Here is a 26,725-nt window from a genome sequence, read left to right on the forward strand (position 1 = left end):
ATTTTTTTTTAAGCCTGCACCCCTAAACCCCACTGGGAATGTCCCTTAAAAGTAATGTGTGTCAAAAAAAAGTAAAAAAAAAATTCGGGACACCCCAAAAAATGAAGTTTAATTTTGGGGGTTAAAAAAAAATGGGGGACAAATTTCTAAAGTAGCGAAATTGATTCCAGAGGGGTTGCCAAGTATTCGGCAGGTGTTTTCTTCATTGCGGGTGATAGCGGCAGGTGCATTTTTGAAGAATTTAGAAAAATAATTTTAGGGACTTAAAAATATGCTTGTACCCATTTTCATGTACCCCAAATTTGATGACCATAGTTATTTTTCCCCCAAAAAATTGCTAAATGCTATTCTTCACCACTTCTTCAAAGCCGCGTTTATGCACCTGTCGCGGCTATTTAAAAACCCGACTTCCCTTCAGCAGGCCAAATCGGGGGTACCCATAGTGATCCCCCATGTCTGGACATCTTTAGGGGGGTGCCAGGATGATTTCCCGAAAATTGACAGGACTTTTCGCCTGTTTCAGTTTCGGCGGGTCCCGTTTTCGCGTCCTAAGAAATTGAATATGGGGATAAGCGGGCACGCACGCGATACTTTTCCGCCTGCAAGACAGGCGAAGTAGGCGAAAAGTCTGTGAGACGAGAAGTCCAGACTTTTCGCCTCAAATTGAATACGGGCCTATGTCTTACACTATTTCAATTTTTTGGTGTCTGAGGCAATAGCTGTAGTGTGATATCCTGGCAGTGATTATCTGCTACAATAGAATATTAATATATCAGTCAACATCAGGGTAACCTTGTTGGATGGAAAGAGTATATAAGTTCCTTTGCTGTTTCACCCCAGGATGTGAGAGCATAACAAATCTGTATACTGTTATATTGTTCTGTACATGCAGAATCTGCCCGTGTCTAATAATCGGCTTCTCTTTTTTACCTACAACATCTTTTATACTAATAAAAAGAAAAGGTCCATGTTTTATTGCAACTTGCATTTTACACCTGTGTCACTTTTATTCCTGGATTCCAGATTCTTGGGAAAAGGATTAGTGACGGATCTGGATTATGATCACTGGCACAAACAGAGGAGGATTATGGACCCGGCATTCAGCAGGACGTGAGTGCAAGACGTTAGGCAGCAGTTACAATCCGGCTTCAGTTGTGGCAGAATAGGAAGCATTCCTATGTGGGGCACTCATGAACCTCAAATGATATTATTAACCAGCACACCTCCAGTCATTAGGGAATCTGACCAATTGTTAAAATATAACCTTTAATAAATGTTAAACAAAAATAATGCCAACGAAATATTAAAAACAAAAGACAAGAATGTGACACAAACAGTGAAAGTTAAATAAAAATAAATAAGATGCTTTCAAGACTCTTAGCTGATTAAGCGAAACGCGCGTCAGGGAGACAGCGCATTTAATGTGATTGCTCAGACTCTCTCCGTCTTTTAATATGTTTAAACACATGAATCATAACAATGACTAAATGTCATTAATCGCAGGAGCAATGTATGTGTGGCTACTGTTACTAATATCTGAATGAAATATCAGGATTAGCTCTTGTGACTATATGAATCCACTTTAGACAGTGAATCTATTCTGATAGTTATACTCACAAAGCTGCATGATTGGAGTGTGGGACAATCCTGATTACCAAAAGGAGCTGATGTTACATATTTATAAAAATAGATTCTTTGTTTCAACATAACAAGTAGCAATTGCTACAATAACAAATGAACATCCAAGGCCCTTTATTAACAAGATGTTGAGATTCCTATATCAAGGACGTGTTTATTTAAAAAACAAGTGTATCTGATCGCACAGACCGTGACAGTGATGTAATATCTGACTGAATTAGCATGTCAGATACATTCTAATAGTGAGGTGTTTCACAACCCTATATGATAAGTACGGTAATAGCAGAGTATGTTTGTGATATTCCATAAATACAAATATACTAGATGATATTCATGACATTGCTAATCATATGTAAATGTAATGCAACTATTCCAGTATACATTTGTTTAGGGAATCAAAAGAGAATTATAATAAATAAAATGAAAATGGATCCTATCATGTTATTCATTGTGTCATTGGAATAGTATATAGATAAACCAATGGATTTAACACTGTCATTTTCTGACTTACAAATAGCCACGACCAACAATATTGTGATTAATCGAGTACTATTATCACCGAAGTCACTGTTTCCTAAGATCGTTTGAATCTTAATAGAGGCCCCTCTATAAGAGTATTACATATAACAAAACACTGTGATATATTACATCTGAATTGATATTTGTTTCATGTGTAATTCGAATGAAATATTGAGGAGCTAATATTTACAGCTAAGAGTCTTGAAAGCATCATATTTATTTTGATTTCACTTTCACTGTTTGAGTCACATTCTTGTCTTTTGTTTTTAATATTTCGCTGGCATTGTTAAATAAAAATAATTATTAAAGGTTATATGTTAACAATTGGTCAGATTCCCTAATGACTGGAGGTTTGCCGGGTAATAATATCATTTGAGGTTCCCGAGTTCCTCACATAGAAATACTTTGGTTCAATTTTTCTTCTTTTTTTGGTGTATATCAATTTATTCCTGAGTGCACCTCCCTATCAAGATAATTAAATTATAAAAAATAGAATAGAATAGGAAAGAACCATTTAGATTTTGAATCTGTGCGGGTGTTTTTGCTTCTTTTGCAGAATAGGGTGACTAAGGAAGTGTGGCTGCTACAGGGCCCTTAGGTGAGGGGGAGCCTGGGAATGCCTGCCAACCCGATTCTGCCAAAGGCCTCCCTTTTGCGCCCAAAACGAGTTGGGCGGAAGCCTCTACTGAGCTTGCGCTGGTCTAATTGGGCAGTTCGGAATTGGTATGAAATACGGCCGGCGGTTCGATTCCCGTCAGCGGCAGCCCGACAGGAGCAGAGTGCGACGCAGCGGAAGCCCGACAGCGCTGGAAATCCCGATCGTGGATAGGTAAGTATTTACTAACCTAACCTAACCCCCCTAACCCTAACCCTCCTTAGGGGTGCCTAACCCTAACTTCCCCCCCAAGTGCCTAACCCTAATCCGCCCTCTAAGTGCCTAACCCTAACCACCCCCTTCCCCGCTGCCTAAACCTAAGTCCCCCGGGGGGGTGCCTAACCCTAAGTCCCCCCCGGGGGTGCCTAACCCTATCCCTCCCTCCCCCTAGCCTATCCCTAACCCTCCCGGGGGGGTGCCTAACCCTAAGTCCCCCCCGGGAGCCCTAAACCTAACCCTCCCCCCCCCAGCGGCTGTCCGCTCGCGGCGCCCGGCATCCCTACGATCGGGAAGCCGGCTGACAGTATTTAGGCAGTCGGCTTCCCGATTGCCTCCCCTTCAATTCACATCTGTTCTTCCGAGCTTTCCTATGCAATAATACTTCCAATAACAGCTGTTCTATGCAATAATAATTCCGAGTAGCGCTGCCCTATGCAATAATAATTCCAATAAGGGCTGTCCTATGCAATAATAATTCTGAACTGTCCTTTGCTTGCGAGTATTTCCGGGAGTCCTATTGCTTATACACAGCCATCGGCCTGCGCATTTGCAAGCCATGGGGAGAGGGATCCTTCAGACTCCTCTCAGGGGAATTGCACAGAAGGGAGCCTATAGGCAATGACATCTATAGATGGTGTCTCCTATCGGGCATAAGCTCAGGAAAGTCTCGCTTTTCTGGAGCTTGGTAAATACTGACAGACCACAGCCCCATAGAATTCTATGGATACTGCAGTGTCGGCGGGCAGCAGCGTATATCTGTGATATCGGCTGAAGGACCCCTTTTATTGCATATGTTGATTGCAGCAATCCTCCGAAAACTGCATTTTTTTTTTGAGGTTTGACTGCATTTGTGGCATTAATACATCCCGCCTATAATGTAGATTTACGTCTCCAAGGAGTTATGAGACCATATGCCTAGCTGCAATGGAAATCCAAGGTAACTTCTAATACCTGCAATAATTTATTGAAGGGGGAGCAGTTATTCCTTGTTATAATACACATACTATAATGCAGAGTTTACCTATTACAGTCAGGTGCCTAAATATTGGGACATTGACCGAATTTTCATATTTTGGCCTCTATTCACCACCACAATGGCTTTGAAATGAAACAAACAAGATGTGCTTTAGCTGCAGACTTTCAGATTTAATTTGAGGGTAATTACATCCAAATCAGGTGAACGGTGTAGGAATTACAACGGTTTCTATATGTGCCTCCCACTTTTTAAGGGGCCAAAAGTAATGGGACAAACTAAACAATCCTAAATCTAACTTTCACTTTTTAATACTTTGTTGCAAATCCTTTGCAGGTAATTACAGCCAGAAGTCTGGAACGCATAGACATCACCAGACGCTGGGTTTCATCCCTGGTGATGCTCTGCCAGGCCTCTACTGCAAATGTCTTCAGTTCCTGCTTGTTCTTGGGGCATTTTCCCTTCAGTTTTGTCTTCATCAAGTGAAATGCATGCTCAATCGGATTCAGGTCAGGGGATTGACTTGGCCATTGCATAACATTCCACTTTTTAGCCTTAAAAAACTCTTTGGTTGCTTTTGCAGTATGCTTCGGGTCATTGTCCATCTGCACTGTGAAGCGCCGTCCAATGAGTTCTGAAGCATTTGACTGAATATGAGCATATAATATTGTCCGAAACACTTCAGAATTCATTCTGCTGCTTTTGTCAGCAGTCACATCTTCAATAAATACAAGGGAACCAGTTCCATTGGCAGCCATACCTGCCCACGCCATGACACTACCACCACCATGCTTCACTGATGAGGTGGTATGTTTTGGATCATGAGCAGTTCCTTTCCTTCTCCATACTCTTCTCTTCCCATCACTCTGGTACAAGTTGATCTTTGTCTCATTTGTCCATAGGATGTTGTTCCAGAACTGTAATGGTTTTTTTAGATGTTGTTTGGCAAACTCTAATCTGGTCTTTCTGTTTTTGAGGCTCACCAATGTTTTACATCTTGTGGTGAACCCTCTATATTCACTCTTGTGAAGTCTTCTCTTGATTGTTGACTTTGACACATATACACCTACCTCCTGGAGAGTGTTCTTGATTTGGCCAACTGTTGTGAAGGGGTTTTTCTTCACCAGGGAAATTGTTTAGTTTGTCCCATTACTTTTGGCCCCTTAAAAAGTGGAAGGCACATATAGAAATCGTTGTAATTCCTACACCGTTCACCTGATTTGGATGTAATTACCCTCAAATGAAATCTGAAAGTCTGCAGTTAAAGCACATCTTGTTTGTTTCATTTCAAAGCCATGGTGGTGGTGAATAGAGGCCAAAATATGAAAACTCTGTCAATGTCCCAATATTTATGCACCTGACTGTATAAGTGATAACAGCATTAACTGTTTATATAGAAATCTGGAGGTGGTTTACATCTATGAGCATCACTCGTGTTTTATATATGTCACATCTTCCTTTCCAGCTACCTGATTGGCCTAATGGGGACCTTTAATGAGAAGGCGGAGGACCTGGTGGGGAAGCTGGATGATGTGGCAGATGGGAGATGTCAGGTTGGGATGCACCAGATGCTGAGTGGCGTCACGCTGGACGTAATTGCTAAGGTGACCCTGATATAATCCATGGGGTATTATTCTTCTGGTGAATATACCTACATAGGCAAATGCAGGGGGGGTTTCCATCTGCCTGGAAACCCTCCCTCCCCAGCCCACACCATGACCACAATAGAAATAGTAATGTAATAGAATTTTACTAGTGCTGCATGTTCTTCACAGTATCATAAATGAAATAATTATCACCACCTGTGCAACTTTTAACATGTATCAGTCAGTAATAAATAACCTGTGTACCAACTAGGAGATCTGGAAAACATGCACTGTTAGGGATATGCTGCTATAGAGCCCATATGTACATATATGTCCAGGGCAGTGCTAGGTTATTCTTCTGCTCCCAGACCCCCTGACTTGCTCTAATACTCTGGAATGGTGCCCACATCCAGGGCTGCCATTAGAAATTGTGGGGCCCGGGACTGTCACAACAGGCAGGGCCCCCCTCAACCTTCACAAACCCCCACCACTTCCCACAACCCCTCTTTACCGCTACCTTACCTATACACAATATATATATATATATATATATATATATATACATACACACAGTATGTGTGTGTGTGTGTGTGTATGTATGTATGTATATATATATATATATATATATATATCTATACTCTGCATGTTTTAGTTAAGTCAGGGTACACACACACTTTAACTTACCTTACCTCGCTCGCTCCATACTTTTGTCACTGTTCATGCTCCGGGCGGGTCCTCAGTCCTCACACCACTTGTCCTCTGCAGCTCCTCTGTCATTCAGCGACGCGGCGTGTCGTTGCGCGCACAAGCTTCAGGGGTATTAGAGAAACTTTATTGACAACAGTAGGCACACTGCCGTTTGGCCAATCAAGGAAGGTGGGAGGCGGAGCAGGAGGACGACTGCCGGGCCGGGCTGGGTGAGGTGGCTCACAAGTAATCTGTGTCTAATGTGCGACAGCGGCGGGGCCGGGGGTACAGTAGAGGATGCAGCCAGGCCTGTCACTTACAGCCAGGAGGTTGTAGCGGGCAGGCAGTATGTTGCAGGCGCCGGGCGGGCCCCCCGAGTATCCGGGTCCGGTACTCCAGTACCGGCAGTCCCCCCCCTGATGGCAGCCCTGCCCACATCTAAAATACAAACAGTCAGCTCAGGCAGGATGGTCCTACTGCCACATCTAATGGCTTATTGTGATTGCTGGTTCTGTATATGCTGGAATTATGACACAATATACTTTGTATGATGCATATTAAAGCTGGATAAGTACTAATTCTACCCTCTTCATGGACTGGCCACACTCACTCTAAAATCAAGCATTTGGAAACCCCCCTCTAGAAATCCTGCGTTTGCCACTGACCTATAACACCCCCAAAATGCAACGTATCCCCATTGCGTTCTCCAGTGTGTCTCCATCTAAACCAGAAACTGACTGATACAAAACCTGTATAAGTATTGTGCAGTTGGACAAAACACTTACAAAAAATATACTATACAGCCCCATACATCACAAAAATATACTATACAGCCCCATACATCACAAAAATATACTATACAGCCCCATACATCACAAAAATATACTATACAGCCCCATACATCACAAAAATATACTATACAGCCCCATACATCACAAAAATATACTATACAGCCCCATACACCACAAAAATATACTATACAGCCCCATACATCACAATTGGATCTTCCAGAATGGATTTGATCAGAAAGTTTAAAAAAATCAGTCACCTAGGAGAGCGGTTCCTAGTTTTTTTTTTTTTTTTTTCTCTCTCTCCCCCCCCCCCCCCCTCCCCCCAGTCTCTCTCTCTCTCTCTGCTTTATGCACTTGGTGATTGCACCGAATAACATTATGTTGCCTGAAAATTAACTTGTAAAGGCTTCACTAGAGCTCACCCGGAAATCAGTCCCGTTACGTCTGTGTTTTTCCAACCACCCCCTATTACCGCTCCCCAAACACTGACTTGAGCCTGTCACTCACTTTGCACAATTGTTAATTGGTGAAGACAGACATGGTAGTGGAAACCTTTATTAATAATGTGTGCTATCCATCTCGTGTTATACTGTGTGTAGGTCGCCTTTGGGATGGAGCTAAATTCACTCCGCGACGATCAGACACCGTTTCCTCGCGCTATTTCTTTGGTGATGAGTGGTATGGTGGAAACGAGGAACCCTATGTCAAGGGTTTGTATCACATTGAATGTTTTTATCAATGATATTATTATTGGGGAAGTTTCTGAAGTGGGTTTATGTCCTTTCTCTTTCCATGGGTGGGATGTACTATGCAGCGCCTATTATCGGCTACATGCCAACGATAACAGCGCCAGTATGTACCTAGAAATGTGACTAAAATCGCAAAGGACAGCTCTCCCAGTAATAGCTTTCCTTTGCGATAGAGGGATTTCTGGGTTCAACACAGGATAGAGGGCAGGGTGTCGCTAGGACTACTGAATATAACAGCTACTGTACGTGCTCCTTATAGTTTAATCCCAGGAAGTGGACCTTTATTAGAGACGTTCAAGATAATATCAGGCTCCTCAGGGAAACCGGCAGGAAGTGCATTGATAAAAGGATGAAGGCAATGCAGGATGGAGACGACATCCCAACAGACATCCTGACGCAGATCCTCAAAGGGGCAGGTACGTTAATACATACTACTTCTGGGCTTCTTGTTAGGGTAGGAGGCTTAAAGGGACTAGAAACTGAATCGTGGGGGGGTGACCACACCGCCCAACTGAGAGGTACTCAGCCGCTCTGGCTATACTGGGAAGAGTTATCTCACAGCTTTGTTGGACCAGGTCCAAATATTTGTAGTAAAACTTAAAGAATACATCATTTAGAATTCGGTTCCGTTACTATTTTTAAAAAAAAAAAGAAAAATATTTAAAAATAAATAAAACTTTAGATGTTACCTAGATGTCTTTATTCAAGGAATAGAACATTTTTATTGCTTTTCCCTCTGCGAGATGGGGACTGATAAGTATAGTTGCAGAGATTCTCATTGCAAAAACTAGGGATAGCGGAGAATCTCCACATACTTCCAGGAACATCTATAGTAACCCGCTGAAATATAGCATTTTTAGACATGAAGCATTAAAGGTAAAGTATGCTGTTCATTGTTATTCTGATTTTTCCGCTACGGCTTTACTAAACTTTTTACGTATTCTCCTTCTTCATCATAAATAGCTATAGTTACCCCACAGCTGTTGGGCAGCGCAAAAAAGGTATTTTATTTGAGACCTAAAGTTCAACTATTAACCAAAAGCAGTAACTGGTCACCTTGGCATCAGTGGTCGTACACCAGTGTATAACTGTACATAGCTGCTGTTATGTAAGTCAGTCACACAAGCCCTGAGTGATGTAAGACACAGAAGCACCACCCTATAAAGCGGTGTAAGCATTCTCAAAAGAATATAATGACAGACGGCATGACCATGTGATCGCACGTACTGTAACCGCCCTGGCATGTGGGAGTGTCGGTGGTGTGTATCGTACGGGGAAGGGAAGCCGGTTTCTGACAGATCTGCTGTACCCAGCATGGGGCTGGTGTACGTTCCGATACTAATGATGTTTGTAAAATGACAGGAGCTGATTGATTGGTACTTTATCTCTCTTCAAGGCTTAGTACATCTCTACCTAATCCTAGAGAGAGAGTGTGTGTGTGTGCGGTGTAGGGAATATAGACTGTCATCTCTTATGGGACAGGCCAAGGACTGACGCAAATGATTAAATATTCTCTATAAAGCGCTGTGTAATACGCAGACACTTTGGTAATAAATAGAATATGTCAGCCTGAGCTAAGACCGTTCTGGTCTTGTACTAATATGCCAGCCAGTGTAATACACAATACAGTATTCGCCTCATCTCCTGTCCTTTGCGGTGTCTTTGCAGAGCTAGAAGATGGCTGCAATATGGAGAATTTAATAGACAACTTTGTCACTTTCTTCATTGCGGGTCAGTAATTATTTTTTTCTACAACCCAGAAAACGAATAAGCACTTCCACCCCAGAGATCTGTCCCTGGTTTACCGATGGTGTATCTTTCAGGCCAAGAAACGACAGCCAATCAGTTATCATTCGCGGTGATGGAATTAGCGCGGAACCCTGATGTATTGTCAAAGTGAGTTCAGTCTCATGCAGGGAAAACCACCTTTTATAGTGCAGTGTCTGTATCTTTATATCTCCCCGACCACACACACTGGCATATTTGTGAAAGGGAGACATGCACTATTGCCCGTACAAAATTTCAGTTTTTGCAACAATAAGGCTCATGTAGGTTGTTGGGTAACAGAAGAGGTATTGCAACAGTACAAGATAAATATGCTTCCATGTGGAATCATGGTCAGATTGATAATGGGGTGGGTGGGCTCCAGGCCTCTACATGAAAATAGGCCCATCACCATGACAGCATAATGATAAAGACCAGTCTCCCACCTGCTAAGTATTACAATTCATTCTGATTTTCCCTCACAAAATGATACAGTTCTTCTACTTTTCTGTATGTATGGAGACCTTGGGGCTTAAGCTGGGCACACACTAGACGATGTGTCTACCCAGCAATGGCACGATATATCGGCGGTCTGCACACACTGCATGAGATGGTGTACGACCTGCCGATTATATCGTTCCCCCGCCCCATCCAGAAAAACGGTGTTGTCCGCCGGATCTTCAGATTGGCCAGCACTGCAGGTCGGTCTGGAGATACGAGGAACGACGCATGGGAGCGCTCAATAGTGTGTACACACTGGACGATGTGGACGATTTGCCATTCCAACACGTCCCAAAATGACAAATTGTCCCATATATCGTCTAGTGTGTACCCAGCTTTATAGTGTAGAGGGTGTACACGCCCACATGGCACTGGCCACGCCCACATTGCATTGGCCACTCCCACACCACACTGGTCACACCTCCTCCGCTTCTCACAGTAGGCCCTCTTAATCCGGCCGTGCGGGGAATCAGCTCACCAGTGATAGCTGTGTTAGCACTGGCAGTAAACCTTTGGTGTACAAGGCAAAAGGAGAAAAAGTAATAATGCGCCAGTTATCATCGCATTGTGATCATTATGGCAGCAGCCTGAGGTGCTCATGTTTAACCGTCGGCTGCATCACAATTGGTAGTATTGATTCAGAGTATGCAACTTTACGGGTGCTGGAACCAAGCTGTTAGCAGCGTCTTCTATCAGGAAGTTTATAGTTACATGTTGTGGGGTAATCTGCTGACGCTGTTGGGCTCTAAATTCAGACATGGCATATTCTGTCGACATTTTGAATGTTAACAGCGTAATGTCAACAATCAGTAGGTCAGCATATGTTAAATGTCGACAATGGGATTTCCTACTCACTCATACTTTAAGCCTAACCCTAAAATGGTGTGCTGACATTCTGACAATGTCGGCAGTAACGGCATACCCTACATTTATATTACTTCCTTATTTTTTTCCATTGTATTCTGCAACCGTAACCCCAAACTTCTACTATATCAGATATTCTGAGAATATTTGAAATATTTCAGGGCCCAGTGTGAAGTGGATGAAGTTATTGGTTCCAAGAGAGACATCGAATATGAAGATCTGGGGAGACTTCAATACTTGTCCCAGGTATTCGCACAGTAATGATCTTTCAGTGACGATGACTTTAACACTCAGTATTTAAATGTCCCAATTATCTACAACACAGCCCCCTACCCAATACCGCGTTTAGCACACTTCCCACATAACGCAAATACAAACATTGTTGCTGATTTTTTTTTAAATTGAACTTGAATTAATATCAATGTATGATTCTGGCTGGTTTCATCTTGCAGTCGTATCTTAGTGCTTACCATACCATGGGTAGTCGCACAGACAGATTTTTGGTTGTTTTCAAAAAAATATTACTGCGCAAAGATTTCCCTCAATAAAAAAATCAATGATGCTGGGACTTGTAGTTCCAGAACAGCTGAGACGCCCATTCCTGCGCTATGCAATAGTCTTTCTGACACAACCTGCTTGTACAGCATCTCAGATTGCCGGGGGGGGGTGGTATATATTTAGTTTTGATTGCCATACATGTCCATGACTTCCGTACACATTATGGTTAATTATATAGATTCTGTTGTCGCGCAATCATTTCATTGCATGAGCCAAGGTGTGCGGCTACGTGGGACGCATCTCCTGTTACTGAGCTGACTGCGCATGCGTCTAAATTGCAAAAAATGGTGTGCACATTTCTGGGCGAATATAAAGGCGCACAGAGCGGCTATTTCTGATGGGACTGTAATGGCAGTGTCGCAGTCGTGTATCTAAACCTCCACGCTATTTTGGGTCGTACATACGCAGTAGGGAAGCCGGTCTCTAACTGATCTCTTGCAGCTAGAATGGCGCAGGTGCAATTGCCCCTAGGAGTGATGGCGGTTGTATCTGCGGACACTAGAACAGCGGGCGCCATAGTCTTGCATTTTCAGACATACATACAGTAGATTTGCTTCTTAGTTTAGCCAATTGTCGCATTAGCATATGAAAATGAGTACAATGCCGCGGCCGTGGGGAAAAGCGATTGCCGAAGCTTGCGACTCCCCAGAAAGACACCTAAGCTTTTAAATTTACCGAAACATATTACCATCGCCACTAATGATTCTCGCATCCACATTCACCATACTTACGCTATTGCTGCAAGAGACGTGCATTGCGCAATCTTAGATGTAATTATCGCGTCGTATTTTCTAACAGACAAAACTCATCTGAGCGATTTCTCCACTAGGTCCTAAAGGAAACTTTACGGTTATACCCAACCGCGCCTGGCACGTCAAGGGCGGTGGAAGAGGAAGTGGTCATTGATGGAGTGAGGATTCCACCTAAGACCACTCTGATGGTATGCCTGACACTCTGCGCCATGAATATAATACTAGGCTTAGCATTACTTACTGGAACATGGCAATGAAACCATAGGAAGGTGTGATGGGGATCTGTCATAGAAGTTTTATTAATTGCCGTATTGTGACACATGGGATATAATAAGAGCCCCATGTTTGGCTAACCACGTACAGACTCCGCTTCCCATGCAGGAATATTTATTATTATCCTTTATTTATATATGACGCCACAAGTGTTCCGCAGCGCCATACATAGAACTAATAAGTGAACAAGAAACAAGTAACTTACAGTACATTACAGTGCAGGACAAGGACACAATTTATATACCGTACATTGCTGCAATAGCGATTAAACACTCACAATAAGCAGCCGGGAGTTGGCAGTCCCGTGTTAGGTGCCCTTATGGGGAGTAAAGAGTAGAAGAAATGTAAAGAGAAGCACATGAGGGAAGAGGTCCCTGCTCGTGAGAGCTTACATTCTAAAGGGGAGGGGCAGACAGACAAGCGTGACACAGAAGGGGAGGGGCAGACAGGCGTGACACAGAAGGGGAAGATAGAGAGGAAAGAGCATGAGGTGGGGTAGGATGAGTGCTGGAAGGCCATGATGAAGTAGTGGGTCTTGAGAACCCGTTTGAAGATTTGTAAAGAGGTGGAGAGTCTGATAGGGAGAGGGAGAGAGTTCTAAAGGTAGGGAGCAGCACGGGCTGCTATATTCTGCATGATAATGTGAAGACTGCTGACAATGTGGTTACCTGCTGCCCCATCCTCAGGGGATAAAAATGGAATTGCCGGGCCCCATATAGCACCATATAGGGGGAGTGTATGACAATTCTGATCTTCCGCCAAAGAAACTGCCGCGCACTTTGCCATTTTCTTTTACCCTTCTTTACAAACCTAGGGCCTGATTTAGAGTAGAACGCAAATCCAATGGTTTACGTACAAAGCCGATGTTTGGAGATCTGCCCATGTGCAGGATCTGTACTCTCCCCTGTGCAGGATCTGTACTCTCCCCTGTGCAGGATCTGTACTCCCCGTGTGCAAATCTCCTTCTGTGAGCTCACATGACCTGGATGCTGCAGAGGGATTGACAGGCAGTGGCCATTTGGGAGCAGAGCGGGAGCGTCCCAGAACACTGGGGCGTCTGCCGAATTCCTGGGCATGCTGCAGCCAGTGGTTGCGTCCTGGTACTCCGCTTCACTGGCTTGAGCTGTATGAAACTACCGGCCATCCTAAATAACCTGAAGGTAACTCATATGACCGATGGTCATGCGGAACGATCCGTTGGCTGCATCCTCGGACACCGCTGCAGAACACAGAAGCCGGCAAGAGGCGTTTATCTACACAAGACGCCTCCTGCGGGATTAGCTTTTTATTACTTCCAAAGACACAGCTAGTATGCAATAGCTTCCAGCCCTGGACCGGGTCCCTAATCCGTCCCCACGTCATGTCTGGTAACTTGTCCTGTTTTGCAGTTTAATACGTACATCATGGGGCGGATGGAGCAGTTTTATCCGGATCCCCTCGTCTTTAACCCAGACAGATTCAGCCCCGATGTCCCCAGGTTAGTGTTTACATTCTGTAATAATTATGTCACCAACATGAATACAGCAATGATGTTTATTACTGTGTAGCACGTATTCATTATAGAATTGTTTTACACCAACAGGCCTGCGTATACCTATTTCCCATTCTCTCTTGGGCCACGATCTTGCATTGGACAAGTGTTTGCTCAGGTAAGTTCATGCAAAGCCTGAATGTAGAGGTACAGTGGCATAATTAGTTCTTAGGGACCTGTTTATCAATAGACCCTGTTCTTTGGCCGTAAGACGCAACTTATTGATATGTGTGTGTGTGTGTGTGTATATATATTTATACAAACCACCCTTATCCTGCGCCTATACAGAGAACTAAACCTAGCAGCTACTCCTACAGAGTCCCCTGTTAGTGGGACTGGATAATAGAGATAGAAAAAGGTCTGTGAGAGAGAGCTTAAGTAACTTCTACAGTTTTTACTGGAGAATTAAGAAAAGGCCGTTCTGGGTAAACACTTCAAAATACTACTATTGAAGTATAAAAACATTCACATATAAAAACCTAGTAGCTGTGTCAACCTAAAGCTGTTGACACCCTTATAAAACATAATACAATTTATTACAATAAAAAAAATGTTTTACAGTACCAATACTATTTTAGACGGTGCTGATTAGGTTCCACATTTGAACATGTATTAAGTAGTGGTGTAGTCACCGAATTAGGATCCAAAACAGTTACCCTACGTGTTTCGTCTCCTTGGAGACTTCTTCAGGGGTTAATCTCTGTGCCGTCACATAAAGGAATACATATTGTAAGTTCCAGTTGGTCTCAAATATACTGGAACGATGGATATTCTTAGGTAACACTTGGTTCTCAGTAAAAGACGGCAGATTTAGCACCTCAGAAATTAAAAAAAAGTCCAAATTCTGTATATACTGTATATGATTAATACTGGGTAGTTGAATCCCAACTAGGTAAACAGAGCAGCACATTTACCTGCTCTCCTTAAGGAATATATATATATAATATACACACACAATGGAGCTGATAATTAGTGCCTACAGTGCTTTTCATATACAACAATAAATAAATACATGTGTAGGTAACCCAGTGACTTAATTTCAAAAATAAAGATTAATAGTATATAAAAGATATTTACAACCAATATTAAAACACAGTATCACAATACCTAACTATATAAGTAATTAGTATAAGGTATAAAGTACTTGGTAGTGATTTCACATAAAAAGTGCCTGGTGCATAAATAAACAGTGCAATAAATAATTCTCCTGTATATATCAGTAAAGTGCTAAGTGTATTAATCGACTCAGCACTGCCGACAACTCATTGTATTGATAAGAATAATTTAATTTAATCAGATGTATAAACAAAAAGCTACCATATAATTATCTCTGTTAAAAACATGCCAATATAAACTCATCAAAAATTTAAATGTGCTAAGTCCATATAAAAGAGGGCAAGGGGAATGGATAAAAAGCTTATCTTTAAAAGGATAGACCAAAGTTCATGTAGGTAAGCGGGTGGAGTCTCCCAACGTGTTTCGTCAACTTCAGGACTTCTTCAAAGTCTAGGGGGTAAATTTACTAAAGTGAGAGTTTTTAGAAGTGCGGTTTAAAAGTGATGTTGCCCATAGCAACCAATCAGATTTTACTTAACATTTAAATAGCACCTTCTAGAAGATAATAGCTAGAATCTGATTGGTTGCTATGGGCAACATCACTTTTAAAACTCCCTTCTAAAAACTCTAGGACTTTATCAAGGACCCCTTGATGAAATCCTAGATGGATGAAACGCGTTGGGTAGCAGCTCCTCAGGGCCGGATTAAGATTTGTGGAGGCCCCGGGGCAACTGAGTTGTGGGGGCCCCATCAATAAAATTGCCAGGGGGATTAGGGGAAGGGAGAGAGAGACAGACAGGGAGAGAGAAAGAGAGGGAGGGACAGTGAGATAGAGAGAGAGAGGGACGGAGTGAGATATATAGGGGTCTATTCAACGTCACTTAATTTTTACAAAAGCAGAGGAAAATTAACGTCTTCACCTGGAATTGTAGAAATTAAGTTATCGGGCCATTCATCAAGAAGGTAAAACAGGAGATATCACAGATATCTCCGGCTTACCTTCCTCTTGCGGAATGGCCCTCTGTCCCCATACACTAGTATGGGGGCAGAATTCATCAAGCTCCGAAAATACAATATTTTCAGAGCTTGAGTGCGGGAGCATTTGACATCTTCAGATGGCGATCGCTCCCTCTTGGGGCTCACAACACGCTCCTTCCCTATGAGAGGAGTCCCGGGTTGTGAGGAGGACTCTGGGCCTGATTCAGAGCCGCTCGCTCTAAATCAGGGCAGGTTTTTTTTTTTCTTCAGGCCGCTGGCTAAGCTGTGGGAGATCACCTACAGCTTTTGCGAGCGGCCTGGAGCCCATTGGGCTTGCGAGGAGACCGTGGTAGGGTCTCGGCTCTCGCAAGCCTGAGTGGACTCCCTGCTCTAATAGAGCAGGAAGTCCACTACTGACATCACGAGTGATGTCAGTAGGGCCACCCACAAATGCCAAGTATTCCTAAGGGAACGCCTGCATTTGTGCAGCTACCCCCCCCTCCCCGCCTACCAGTGGGGCGAGCTGTCACTCACCATCGACAGCCGCCCCGTCTTGTAGCGAGACCCGTAGAAACTGAAGTTCAGTCGCTCGGTGGGTCTCGTGCATGTGCACGCCGGAGGCAGCGCATGCACAGTAGGGGACCATTGACATGCTTTCGAGCGCTGTGCACTTGCGAGCGGGTCTGAATCAGGCCCACTGTCTGTCTCCTTCCACCGGACTTTGGGGCTCTAGTGTGCATGCGTGACCCGTAGGTCATGCATGCGCACTTGTCTCACTGCTCCGAAAGGGGAAAGTCTCACTTGAAACACTTTGGGGAGACAGATGATTTTCGGATCAGCTGTCTCCGCATTGGAGCAATGATGAATTGCTCCGGCGCTCGCGTAGAGTTAGAATGCTAATTATCGGGGTCCATTCAGACCCTGATAATTAACATCGTGAATAGACCCCTAAGAGAGGGAAAGAGGGGAGAGATGGAGGGAGGAAGGGACAGGGAGGGAGAAGGGGAGAATAGGAGAGAGAGAGATCGAGATAGATAGAGAGTGAGATAAAGGAAGAGAGAGGGAGGTGGACAGGATTAGGGGACAGAGAGAGCAGTGGAGGTAGTGAGGAAGAGAGAGAGATTGAGAGGGAGTAAAAGGAGTGTGTGCACGCTCTCCGAGGGGGTCTCGGGGTCTCGCACCAAAGGGGGCGTGCTGTCGATGGTGAGTGACAGCACGCCCCCTTTGGTGGGCATTCTGGGGGCGTGGCTGCCAGACGGGGGCGTTCCCATGGGAACGCCTACCGTCTGAGTCCGGCCCCCCTGACATCACTAGTAATGTCAGTGGGAGTGATTTTGGCTCTGATAGAGCCAAAATCACTCCTGGGCTAGCGGCAGCGAGACCCTAGCACAGGGTCTCGTCGCAAGCCCGATGGTCACAATGGTCTTGACCATCGCGACTATCATCATGGACGCTCGCTATAGCTGTGGGTGGTAACCCACAGCTATGCGAGCATCCATGAGGACGCTCCAAAAACAGGTAGGAGGGCCCTGATTCAGAGCGAGCGCTCTGTTCAGAGCGTCCGGCTCTGAATCAGGCCCTCAGTACCAAACTCTTACCTGTTGTAGTACCAGCCGGACACACTACCAGCTTTTCTAAAAGGGGCGGGCACTTTGCGGAATTAGGCCCCGCCCCCTTCCCACCCGCGAATCGCGGCATTAGTTCATCAAAAGGGGTGGGGCTTTACAGTCAGCCACGGTCATCAAGGGTGCTGCTGCACTGACTGTGGCTGCTGTGTGCTGCGTGATGCTGCCAGGAGGCGGGATGCGAGAGCCAGCCAGTGAATTTTTAGAGTGGCCAGTTTCTGGCCATTGTTAGCGGCACTGTGGGGGCCCCTGGACGACCTCCCCGTTCGCCCCTCCAGCTCCTATTGCCTCATGAACTATTTGCATCTTATCCAGATAAGCATTGATTTTTTTTTTTTTTGTAGAAAGATTTATTTCTTCTAAACCTTTTAAAGAAATATCCCTTTTCTACTTCAGGGTCCATAGGGTATCCACAGGATACCTTGGGGTATAGGTGTGACGTCAGTCATCGGGCACCAAAGAGTTAAGCTTTCAGCCTCCCAGGATGCACTAGGTCCCCCTCCTATACCCCGCCCCCGAGCCAAGGCATCTCAGTTTCGTTTGGTGCCCGGCCTGAGTCGGAGGCACCTGCTAGAGGAGGGCTTAGAAGAGCCCCTGAAGCTTTTTCTTCATGCAGCTGTGGCTGCACATCTGGATGAACAGCATGGACAGTCAGTCCTGACGTCCATGCTGTCTTCCCTACACCCCGCCGGTACCAGAACGCCGGTACTGATCCGGGGATGCTGGTGGACATCTGGGGTCACAGCTAGCGGTGACCCCATATGTTCCGGACCATGGCCGGATTCAAGGGGGACAGAGGTAAGCAGCGGGGTCCCGCGGGGGGTCCCCGCTGATCACATGGTCCTAAGTCCCCAGGCAGGGGGCTCCCTGGGGACTGGCTGCAGCGTGGAGCCAGGCGACCAACCTGCGCTTCCACTACCAGGGGTTAAATGCATGCCAGGGGAGCGCGCCTTCCCTGTCTCACAGCCGGCGCCTCCCCCGCTGCACACAGCCCTCTCTGCACTGTGCTGACTGGCCCTGTGTCAGCGGTCCTCCCCCAGGCCAGCCTTCTCTCTGCTCCTCGGTGGCCATCTTTTATGAAGCATGGTGAACGCTGCTGGAAGCCTGCATTGGAAGCATCGTGGTCTGGGTCCCCCCGCATACCTCTCCTCCGCTGTGGTCAGGTCTGTGTATGCAGCGCTGTGTCCTACCAGGCCCTGTGTCTGTGTAGTTGAGTGATCAGTGCTGTTAGTGCAGGAATTGTTATTTCTCTGCATTGTTTGTGACTGTGCAAGCGCTGCTGCCTGTAACTTTTTTTCTAAACTGTCAGCTTTATTACTGTCCCTGTTTTTTCTGCTAAGCCCTTGCGGTGCGGTGCTGCAGGGTGGTCTCTCGCCTCTTAAATATATAATTGGTGAGAGGGGTCACATACGTGGTGCCATCATGTCTGAAAGTGATTTTCCCCTCCGGCTACAGTGTACTACGTGTAAAGTACCGTTAGCGGAGGGGGAGGGTAGCGCGGAGGGCCTCTGCCGGCAGTGTTTGTCTATGGCGCGGCCTCTTACGGTTACTGCACCGGTACAGGAGCTGCCCTGGGCTTGTTTCGCTCAAGCGCTTACAGCCTTAGTGGGCCAGTTAGCTCCGCAGCCCGCGTTTACACCGATGGGTTTGTCCCAGCAGTCAGTGGTGTCGTCACCCATGCAGGGTTTCCCACGACAATTGGTGGTACCCCACAGTCTCCCTATTTCCCCGCTCCCGGTTTCTCAGGAGCCAGCGTGGGTTAACTCCCTGACGAGTTCTGTACAGCACTTGTCGGATGTGTTGCAAGGGGAGTCTGTGATGCGGCCGCATAAACGGCCGGTGGCGTCTCTGTCGGCTCCTTATGAGGATGACGAGGGGACGTCTGATGATGGAGAGATTCTGGATCCTTACGATCAGGAACCTCTCCATACTAAGGACGCTGATGCTAAGTCCAAAGTATATATTCCTGGACTTATTCGGGCGGTCCGCACAGCCTTGGTGATTGAGGACGAAGTTCCCCCAGCGGCTAAATCTAAGTATGCCTTTTTCAAAGATGTGAAGGGCGATGCCACAGTCTTTCCTCTTTCAGGTCAGTTGGTGGACCATTTAGAGGAGGCGTGGAAACAGCCTGGCAAAAGATACCAGCCGCAGAGACGCCTGGCGGTGGCTTATCCGTTCGCGGATAATTATTTTGCAAAGTGGGAATCCCCTCCACAGGTGGATTCTCACGTGACCCGTCTTGTCCGTAGTGCCACATTGCCGATGCCATCCATGTCCTCCCTTAAGGATGCTACGGACCGCAAGGTGGAGATCTGCCTGAAGTCCGCTTATTCCCTTGCGGGGGGGGGCAGCACGGCCGGCTATGGCCATTTGCTGGGTTGCCAGAGCGATGGAGCGCTGGGCGGATTCATTAGAGGCTTCTTTTGATTCCGACTGTCCGGCCGAACAGGCGGAGTTGATTGGCAATCTCCGTGATTCGGCCACCTACATCAACGAGGCGGCCCTAGACATTAGTACTCTGGTGTCTAGGATTTCTTCAGCAGCGGTAGCTGCTCGTCGCACCTTGTGGCTGCGATCCTGGAAGGCGGACGCAGATTCCAAAAAGGGTCTGGAGGCGTTGCCGTTTACCGGAGAAGTTCTCTTCGGTCCGGATCTGGATAAGATTGTGGCCACGCTGGCGGCAGCCAAATCGGCTTGTCTCCCGTCGGCCGCTGCTCCTTCTGGTTCTGGACCATCGTCTTTTCGGTCATCTAGGGCCCAGGGCAGGCCCAAACCACAGTCGTTTCCTCGACAGGCTGGCCCTAAGAAATCGGTCAAGCCGCGGAAGCAGACATGGGGTACCAGACGTCCGGCCCCCAAGCCAGATGACAAGCCTGCGGCCTGACGGTCCGGGCCTCCTTTTGGGGGATCCCAGGGTGGGAGGCCGCCTGCTGCAGTTCGCCCAGTGTTGGTCGACCACTACGACAGACACTTGGGTTCTGGAGGTGGTCTCCCACGGGTACGCCCTCTCCTTCCGACACAGACCCCCGGCTCGATTCTTCACCACGGGTCTACCATCAGACCGGAACAAGGCTACGGAGCTGCGGAAGGTATTGCACACTATGCTCCAGGCTGGAGTTATAGTGCCTGTTCCATTCTCCCAGAGGGGCCAGGGTTTCTATTCAAATCTATTTTTGGTACAGAAACCCAATGGGTCATATCGTCCGATTCTCAACCTCAAAGCACTCAACAGGTCTTTGCGGGTACCGAAGTTTCGGATGGAGACCCTACGGTCCATCATTCTGGCGCTGGAACCTGGGAACTACATGGTGTCATTGGACATACAGGACGCTTACCTGCATGTCCCTATTCTTTTGCGCCATCAACAGTTCCTCAGGTTTGCAATCCGCAGCGACCACTTCCAGTTTCGGGCGTTACCTTTTGGTCTGGCGACAGCACCACGGGTTTTCACCAAGGTGATGGTGGTCATGGCGGCTTCTCTGCCTGCAGGGAGTCCGCATGTTGCCGTACTTGGATGACCTGTTATTGGTGGCAGGATCTCCAGAGCTCCTGTTACGCCACTTGGACCTGACCATTGCACTGCTGCAACGGCACGGCTGGCTAATCAACTGGCAGAAGTCCACTCTAATCCCGTCTCGGAGGATTTTGCATCTTGGAGCCTTATTGGACTCGGGACAGCAAAGGATCTTCGTGACGGAGGACAAGATCTCTGCTTTACAGTCAAGGGTGCGCAGTTGTCTGCACAGCCGCCGGGTGTCCCTACACTCGGCGATGAGGTTACTTGGCTCCATGGTGTCGGTGTTCGACATGGTGGAATATGCCCAGTTTCACTCCAGACCTCTGCAGCACCTGATCCTGTCCAAGTGGAACGGGCTGCCTCAGTCTCTGAAGTCCCAGACGATTGTGCTCACCCCGGAAGTTCGCCTGTCCCTTGCTTGGTGGTTACAGACGACCCACCTCAACAAGGGACGTCCGTTCTGGGTTCCAAATTGGGTCCTGTTGACAACGGACGCCAGTCTTCGGGGCTGGGGAGCGGTTTTGGGTCCACACTTGTTCCAGGGCAGGTGGACGCCGACAGAAGCGGAGCTTCCCATAAATGGAAATCCGTGCGGTCTTCAATGCTCTCCAGCAGGCACATCGGTTTCTCCAGGGTCACCCGGTACAGGTCCAGTCAGACAACGCTACCACCGTGGCCTACATAAACAGGCAAGGAGGAACCCGCAGTCGGGCGGCTCTCGTAGAGGTCTCTCGGATCCTGGTTTGGGCGGAGCGCAATCTTCCGGCCATATCAGCGGTCTTCATCCCGGGAGTGCTAAATTGGGAGGCGGACTTTCTAAGTCGCCAGGACGTTCATCCGGGGGAATGGTCCCTGCACCCGGACATTTTTCAACTGCTGGTGGACAGGTGGGGTCTTCCAGAGATCGACCTCATGGTGTCCTGGCACAACAACAAGTTGCCGGTGTACGGGTCTCGCACAAGAGACGAAGGGGCGTCTCTGGTGGATGCTCTGTTCGTCCGGTGGACGTTCCGTTTCGCATACCTGTTCCCTCCGGTCTCCCTTCTTCCACGGGTAATCCGGAAATTCAAACAGGAATGAGGGACGCTCCTGTTGATAGCTCCCGCGTGGCCCAGACGGCACTGGTTCTCAGACCTTCAGGGTCTGTCCGTGGTCAGTCCTCTGCGGTTGCAGCTATGACCGGACCTTCTGTCTCAGGGTCCTTGTCTTCACCCGGACGTGACTCGGCTGTCTTTGACGGCGTGGCTGTTGAGACGGCCATGCTGAGGTCCCGGGGGTTTTCCAGCTCTGTGGTGCGTACCATGTTGCGAGCTCGGAAACCGTCTTCCGCGAGGATATACCATCGCGTGTGGCATACGTTCTTCCAGTGGTGTCGACCGAGAGGTTATGCACCGCGGGAGTTTTGTCTGTCTCGGATTCTCGCCTTCCTACAAGCGGGACTAGATCATGGGCTTCGCCTTGCTTCTTTGAAGGTACAGGTTTCGGCCCTGCCTGTCTGGTTTCACCGTAGGATTGCTACAATCCCGGATGTGCGCACCTTTATGCAAGGTGTTGTCCGCATTCAGCCGCCCTTTGTTCCACCTGTGGTGCCTTGGGATTTGGCTGTGGTCCTGAGGGCTCTCCAAGGACCGCCGTTTGAACCACTGGGCTCAGTGGATCTTAAATGGCCAACAGCTAAGACTGTTTTCCTTCTGGCTATTGCTTCGGCCAGACGTGTTTCTGAGTTAGGGGCTCTTTCTTGTAGACCCCCTTTCTTGGTTTTTCATGGGAACAGGGCAGTGCTCCGCACTCGGCCCGAGTTTCTTCCCAAAGTTGTTTCCCAGTTTCATGTCAACGAGGAAATCGTTGTTCCTGCCTTTAACTCACCGGGTCTTTCCGTGGGTGAGGCCTCTTTGGATGTTGTGCGGGCCTTAAGGACTTATGTTGACCGCACTTCTTCGTTTAGGAAGTCGGACGCTTTGTTTGTCCTCTATGGCTTCCGTAAAAAGGGTTGGCCTGCTTCAAAGCAAACTTTGGCAGCCTGGATCCGTATGGCTATTTCTGAAGCTTATCTTCATGAAGGCCTACCGGTTCCTCCTTCTCTGTGGGTCCTTCGTGGGCAGCTCGACGTGGTGCCTCTGCAGTTCAGATCTGCAAGGCTGCTACGTGGTCCTCTGTCCATACCTTCGTGAGGTATTACAGGTTTGACACCTTCGCCTCTCAGGATGCTTCCTTCGGGCGGCGGATTCTCCTTTCTGCACAGGAGCGTCCCCACCCTTAAAGGATACTGCTTTGGGACATCCCCAAGGTATCCTGTGGATACCCTATGGACCCTGAAGTAGAAAATATGAGATATGGTAAGAACTTACCCTTGTTATCTCTATTTCTACGAAGTCCATAGGGTTCCACAGGACTCCCGCCCTGTCGCACCTGTGCTGCAGATGGGCTTTGCTCTGGTCACCGGTTTTCCGTCTCCCTCTGGTGAGAATGTGATTCTTGTATGTGTCCAGATCTTTGTTCTCTCTCTTCCTTCTCCTCCTCCGGCCTATGGCTTGGTAACTAACTGAGATGCCTTGGCTCGGGGCGGGGTATAGGAGGGGGACCTAGTGCATCCTGGGAGGCTGAAAGCTTAACTCTTTGGTGCCCTGCGACTGACGTCACACCTATACCCCAAGGTATCCTGTGGAACCCTATGGACTTCGTAGAAATAGAGATAACAAGGGTAAGTTCTTACCATATCTCATATTTTTTTGGTTTTATTTTGCTATAAATCTGTGATCATTGATTGCTGCTTACCAAATAGATTGGTTACCTTACAGTTGTATGTGACAGTATATGATAACTGTATACGTTTTTTGCATAGCACATCTCACTTTTTGCATTCTTTGTACAGATTAAGGGATCATCTGAGGTTAACTAAACCTCTAAACCTCACTGTGAATATTTATTATTGTTTGTCTCTACATCAACTCTGTCTATTATATAATAAATTGTTTAACATTTGTTTAACATTTTTTTATATATTTTGACATCTGATCTTATTTATTCATTTATTACACTAGTAGATTTGTAATATTTTATGTATTGGTATCATATAAAATAACACATAATTGGACACTGTTGCACTTTACAATACACACACACAGGGTGGTTGTATTATTATACATAGTTATATACAAAAATAGGCCAGTGGCTTGAACCAATCACATTTATTTGAATTAAATTATTGGCATGCAACCCTAAGCTCTATTTCCATTGGTTTAGCTGACACTCACAAACTTGAGGGAGTGCGTTTGGATAATCATATATATGTAGTTTGTATTTTCTTACATTTGGGAGTCTCCTGTGGATTGGCGCCGCTTCATATATATATGAAGAAAAAGGGGGACAAAGACAAGCGCCTGATACTGTAGTAGTTAGTATTAACTTAAATTAGATACAAATATATTAATATGCGCGTACCATGAATATGCTTGTATATTAAGCATATAAGGAACCAATCCTCAGATTATACACGACCTGTTTCCACAGCAGTCTTAACCTTCAGCCAGATTTCACCCAGGGAATAGCTAACCAGATAGCTACAACCTTTTTGGAGCAGAAAAATGTGCTTCCATAGTGTGGTATGTTTTAATATACACAAATATACATGTCACAGACAAAAACAAACATAAGAACGTAGCTTATTTTATAGGTCGCAGTGGTCAGTTCCAGTAGTAGTACCTCCAGGTACATCTAATAAAAGTCCATATAAGTCCCTTTTAGGGTAGGTCTGGATGGTTTCTAGAGTTGGTGTAGCATTTCCAACGTGTTTCGCCTTTAACAAGGCTTCCTCAGGGGTCTTACATGACAAATTCACAGGGGGCTTTTTATACCTGTATGTCCTCCAAGATTTGGCCGTATTTGGTGCCAAAAACGGCAAAAAACGTGACTTCTCGTGCGCAGGCACCCGGAACCGGAAGTGTGTGCCCGCTCAGGGTGATGAGGTGAAGATTAGAAAAACCATCACAAAGCATTGGAGTTTTTTAAAGATGGACACAGTTTTGGGAGAGCTCTTGCCGGATAGACCAGCAGTGGTGTTTAGAAAAGCAAAGAATTTGAAGGAAATCCTGGCTCCTAGCCAATTGAAACACAGAAACGAACCGAAACAAATCATGCCTAAATGTGTTGGCTCCTACAAATGTGGACACTGCAATGTGTGCAAGTATGTGAATCTGTTAGAAGAACTTTCACCAATTCTGACCAGACTAAGGAATATAAATTGAAACAATTCACCAATTGCATGACTACCTCTGTAATATATATGATTGAATGCGGATGTAAGTGAAAATACATTGGGAAAACTAAGAGACTTCTTAAGCTAAGGATCCAAGAACATCTGCGTAATATCAAGAACAAAGTTGAAAGCCACCCGCTCTCTAGACACTTTTCAGAGATACATAAGTCATCTGTAGACAGTTTCTCATTTAAAGCGATAGAACATGTAACCTTGGGCCCAAGAGGAGGTGATTTAATGAAACTATTGGCTCAGAGAGAGATGTTTTGGATTCATGAACTCAATACACTGGTACCACATGGTCATAACGAGGGATATGAAATAGCTTATTTTATGGAGTCATTAAAGAAATGGGGCTAACTCATTAATTTTTAATGTAGTTATAAATTCATGTATTTTACTATGTATCCCTGAATTATGTACAAGTAAGATTGTTACTGGTGTTGTACATTTTATATGTTGGTTGAAATCTGGATTTTTTTTAATTATTTTTATATATATATATATATATATATATATATATATATATTTATATATATATATATATATAAACATTTTAATGTATTTTTATACAGTTTTACGTGAATTTTTAACATTAATGGTTTTATTATTAATTTGTACTGTAGTCCTCTTCCCCCTCCTTTTTTGTCCTTTATCCTAGTCTGAAAGATTTGGTGTTGTGTTTTGTCCCCTAGACTCCTGAAAGTACTGTACTCGGGCAAGTGCAATCAATACCAAAAGAATCCTCTTATATAGGAGGTTGAGCTCCAACAAAATGGCGTCTGGAGCTACTATAAGGACTCCAAGAGAATGGAGTTGATTACACATGGACTAGCAGGCAGTCCTATGCTAGTGTAGGGGATCCCCCAGTTGGAGTTGTCTTGATCACCTCTGGCAGCAGCCACGAACCGGAAGTGATGTACACTTCTAGGAAAGGTTGTGGATACAATATAGAGAGAAAAAAAAATTTATCTTTTTTTGGAGGGGGACACCTGAGCGGGCACATACTTCCGGTTCCGGGTGCCTGCGCACCGTAAGTGATGTTTTTGGCACCAGAAACGGTCAAATCTTGGAGGACATACAGGTATAAAAAGCCCCCTGTGAATTTATCATTTAAGACCCCTGAGGAAGCCTTGTTAAAGGCGAAACGCATTTGAAAAATTACACCAACTCTACAAACCATCCAGACATACCCTAAAGGGACTTATATGGACTTTTATTAGATGTACCTGGA

General features: G+C 45.9%; 1 protein-coding gene across 1 annotated transcript in view; it reads left to right on the forward strand.

The window, feature by feature from the left end:
- The window catches only part of LOC148442063 (cholesterol 24-hydroxylase-like), a 50,242-nt gene that overhangs the window by 16,221 nt on the left and 7,296 nt on the right, over positions 1–26,725 (forward strand). The window contains exons 5-14 of the mRNA XM_088464305.1: positions 1,024–1,110; positions 5,470–5,608; positions 7,668–7,778; positions 8,077–8,233; positions 9,486–9,548; positions 9,641–9,713; positions 11,108–11,192; positions 12,334–12,444; positions 13,918–14,006; positions 14,112–14,178. Of these exons, the coding sequence (XP_088320431.1) occupies positions 1,024–1,110; positions 5,470–5,608; positions 7,668–7,778; positions 8,077–8,233; positions 9,486–9,548; positions 9,641–9,713; positions 11,108–11,192; positions 12,334–12,444; positions 13,918–14,006; positions 14,112–14,178 (982 nt within the window). The remainder of the gene's footprint in view (positions 1–1,023; positions 1,111–5,469; positions 5,609–7,667; positions 7,779–8,076; positions 8,234–9,485; positions 9,549–9,640; positions 9,714–11,107; positions 11,193–12,333; positions 12,445–13,917; positions 14,007–14,111; positions 14,179–26,725) is intronic.

This window comes from Taudactylus pleione, unplaced genomic scaffold (assembly GCF_031769625.1).
Source record: "Taudactylus pleione unplaced genomic scaffold, aTauple2 ptg001628l, whole genome shotgun sequence".
NCBI lineage: Eukaryota > Metazoa > Chordata > Amphibia > Anura > Myobatrachidae > Taudactylus > Taudactylus pleione.